Raw genomic sequence first — 2894 nt, 5'->3', positions numbered from 1 at the left:
GCTAAGACAGGACATCTCACAGGAGTGTTTTTTAGGAACTAAATTAAATAATCATGGAATAAAAATGCTTCCTATATAATTATTGATGGTCCAAAAGAAAGAAAAAAATGGAAATGTACATAATTATGTTGTCAAAGGATTAAGACAAGTAGACCTCTGTAGCCTCCTCCTCTTCTGTATTAAAAAAATACCCCCTTATCTTAACAAAGGTAGAATATTTACCCTTAATCATAAATATACGTTTTTCAAGGGCAACAAGAGTGTGACAGATGTGCAAGCCACACTTATAAGCTCGGTCTGTTAGGAGATTTCCAGGATTGGCTATGGTGCAAACTCTACAAAATTAACTTAAATTCAGAGATTCATGCCTTTTGATATTCCTGATGTCGTGAGCCCTGCACATCTGGTTCTTCAGTTTAATATAAAAAAAGAATTTTTACAACTGCTATCCTTAAATTACATAGTGAGCATTTAAACAAAACTGGAACTTAAAATAAACTCAAGCATGAAATGCCTTTTCGTTTCTTACCGAAATAGATATCTGCCTGCGTGATGAGCCACGACTGGTTGTTAGGATTCAGTGTGAGAGCGTAGGACACCAGCTCTTTGACCGTCACGGCCACAGCTTCCACGTCCACTGCCTGTATGCTGATCGACACACACAAACAGCGTCTTTGAGTACGTAGAAAAGCACTATATAAGTCCTATCGATCGTAATTATCATTATTATTATTAACATTTAGTGTCCTGGTTTGTGACATCTTCAAGAAATACTATGCAGAATTGTCAGTTACTGTTTCTAAAAAGCATTCAAACTCTGTTGTACCATTACAGAAACTAGTGTTGACAAAAAGATTGATTTAATGATACTTAATATATTAAGTGGTTTGAATTTTTAATTTCTACAGTATTAATACATCAATACCAGGTGCACTTTCTTTGCCCATAAACGTAAACAGAAAATGAGGGGTAAATAAAAAAATACAGGCACAGAACAGTCTCGGTAGAAAAATTCAACTCCACACCGAGAGTGGTTCATAAATTATGATTGAGAGAGATTTTTTTTGTTTGTTTTTTGAAGGAAAACTCTGCATTGTAAAACTTTTCATTCAGAAAAAGAAAATCTTACTTTGGAAGAGTAGATGGCCAGATGGAGAGGTGCTCTGCTGTTACTTCATTTACAATATCATCCTAAAGAAAGAGTAAACAGGTGGTTACCCACGAGAAAACGACCATGGTTTTTTGTACATTCACTGCAACATTAAAGCATTTTTTCCAGTTTAGCCAGATGTTTATTTCCCCTTTTTTCCCAGAGAGACAATCCCGCTACCTCTTAGCCTAGATGAGACTCTAAAGTGTGCTATCAGTGTGGAAAATTCAACAATCTTAACAGCTAAAATTAGAGCCGTACCCGCACTATGCTGTGGAGCCTCACGAACAGAGAGATGAGGGTTGTCAGCACCAGCGGCTCCTGTTAGAAATAAGATGAAACTCGTTATCTCTGCATCAAAAGCACTCATATCATATCTTAAGTGTAATTAAGTTTGACTTCTTGAATTACTTACTCTAAGTTTCTTGATGAAAGTGATGAATTTGCTCCTAAATGGGTTAGACAATGAAAACATACCAGAATAAGGACAACTTCTTATAATACACAATAATATAATTGTGTTGTGATGCTCTTGCTCTTCATTATTGTCAATGTTTTTCTGCAGCGTACCGATACAGGATGCCCATGGAGGACTCCCTCTGTTTAATGAGGCCCACTCTGCCGTCGCTGTTCCTCTTGTGCTGGATGGACACGCTGCAGATCTGCACCACCACGTCCCACAGCTCCTTGGCTGTGCGCCGGCACTCTTTGGGACCGGGGAGCTCTTTGCATGTTGAAGCCAGGAGCTGACCGAGCTATCAGGAGGAAACACACAGGACGACTTTTAAAAAGAGGACGCCAGAGGACGGGTCATCATCACGAACTCTTTGAAGTCCCATGAACACCCAAATGTTCCCAAATTTGTGCAACTGACTTTAGGGAATGATGCACAATACTTCACAAATATGGGATATTTCTGTAGTGGTACAGTTATTAAATGACACTTAGACACAGAACAAAAATTAAAACGCAGCAGTTGTGATTTTGCTCCCGTATTTCACAGGTTTAAGTTAAATTTCTCTTGAATTTTGGTCGCAAACATGTTCAAAGTGTCACACTACATGAGGCAAATGATGGTCACACCAGCCATTAACTGATTTTTTGGGGTATCTGTGACCAAAAAACACATTTCTTTACAGCAGGTCATGTGAAATCCTAATAAATGTCTTTTTTTCCAGGATAAAACTGCGCCTTTTTGACTATCCTTTGATTGGGACCAACCCAAGGCACACCTGTGTAGTAATCAAGCTGTGTAATCAGCATCTTGATTTGCAACAGCTGTCAGGTGGATGGATTATTTTAGAGACAGGAAAGTGCTCACTAACATAGATTTTTAACAAATCTCCAGAGAAATATATCTATTGAGTGCAGAAGAAAGAGGAGTCTTAGATTTTTTTCTTAAGCCTGTGAAAAATAGGAACACACACAAAAGTGATGCATTTAAATTTTTTTCAGTGTATTTTTTAATGACCTAATGACCTTTGGCTTGTTAGAACAATGTAAGAGACGATGATAACATCCTGCTGTGATGAGGCAGAAACAGAGTCCTTACCTTGATATACGGGTTGTTCATGACCAGAGATGGCGGCACCTGCAGAGTCAGGTAATCGTTCTCCCTCCAGTTCAACATGAAGGCGACACACTCCTCTCCAACCACCTGACGCAGAGGCAGATCTGGAGACAGACATCCTGTAATTTAGTGCCTCTGAAAAGCTTGTGCTGATATTGTTTAACACTTTGAAAC

General features: G+C 38.7%; 1 protein-coding gene across 1 annotated transcript; it reads right to left on the bottom strand.

The window, feature by feature from the left end:
- Window positions 1-529: 529 nt before the first annotated feature.
- LOC121965485 (integrator complex subunit 8-like) lies at window positions 530-2824 on the bottom strand (the record flags this gene model as incomplete). Its single annotated transcript, XM_042515629.1, has 6 exons — window positions 530-648; window positions 1130-1191; window positions 1412-1471; window positions 1566-1599; window positions 1721-1905; window positions 2703-2824. Coding segments are annotated over 6 exons (582 nt in total), but the record flags the coding sequence as incomplete, so codon positions are not given.
- Between the last annotated feature and the right edge of the window lie 70 nt (window positions 2825-2894).

The sequence above is a fragment of the Plectropomus leopardus genome, unplaced genomic scaffold, assembly GCF_008729295.1.
Source record: "Plectropomus leopardus isolate mb unplaced genomic scaffold, YSFRI_Pleo_2.0 unplaced_scaffold20190, whole genome shotgun sequence".
Lineage (NCBI taxonomy): Eukaryota > Metazoa > Chordata > Actinopteri > Perciformes > Serranidae > Plectropomus > Plectropomus leopardus.
The sequence above is the reverse complement of the archived record's forward strand: the minus strand, read 5'-3'. Positions and strand labels throughout refer to the sequence as shown.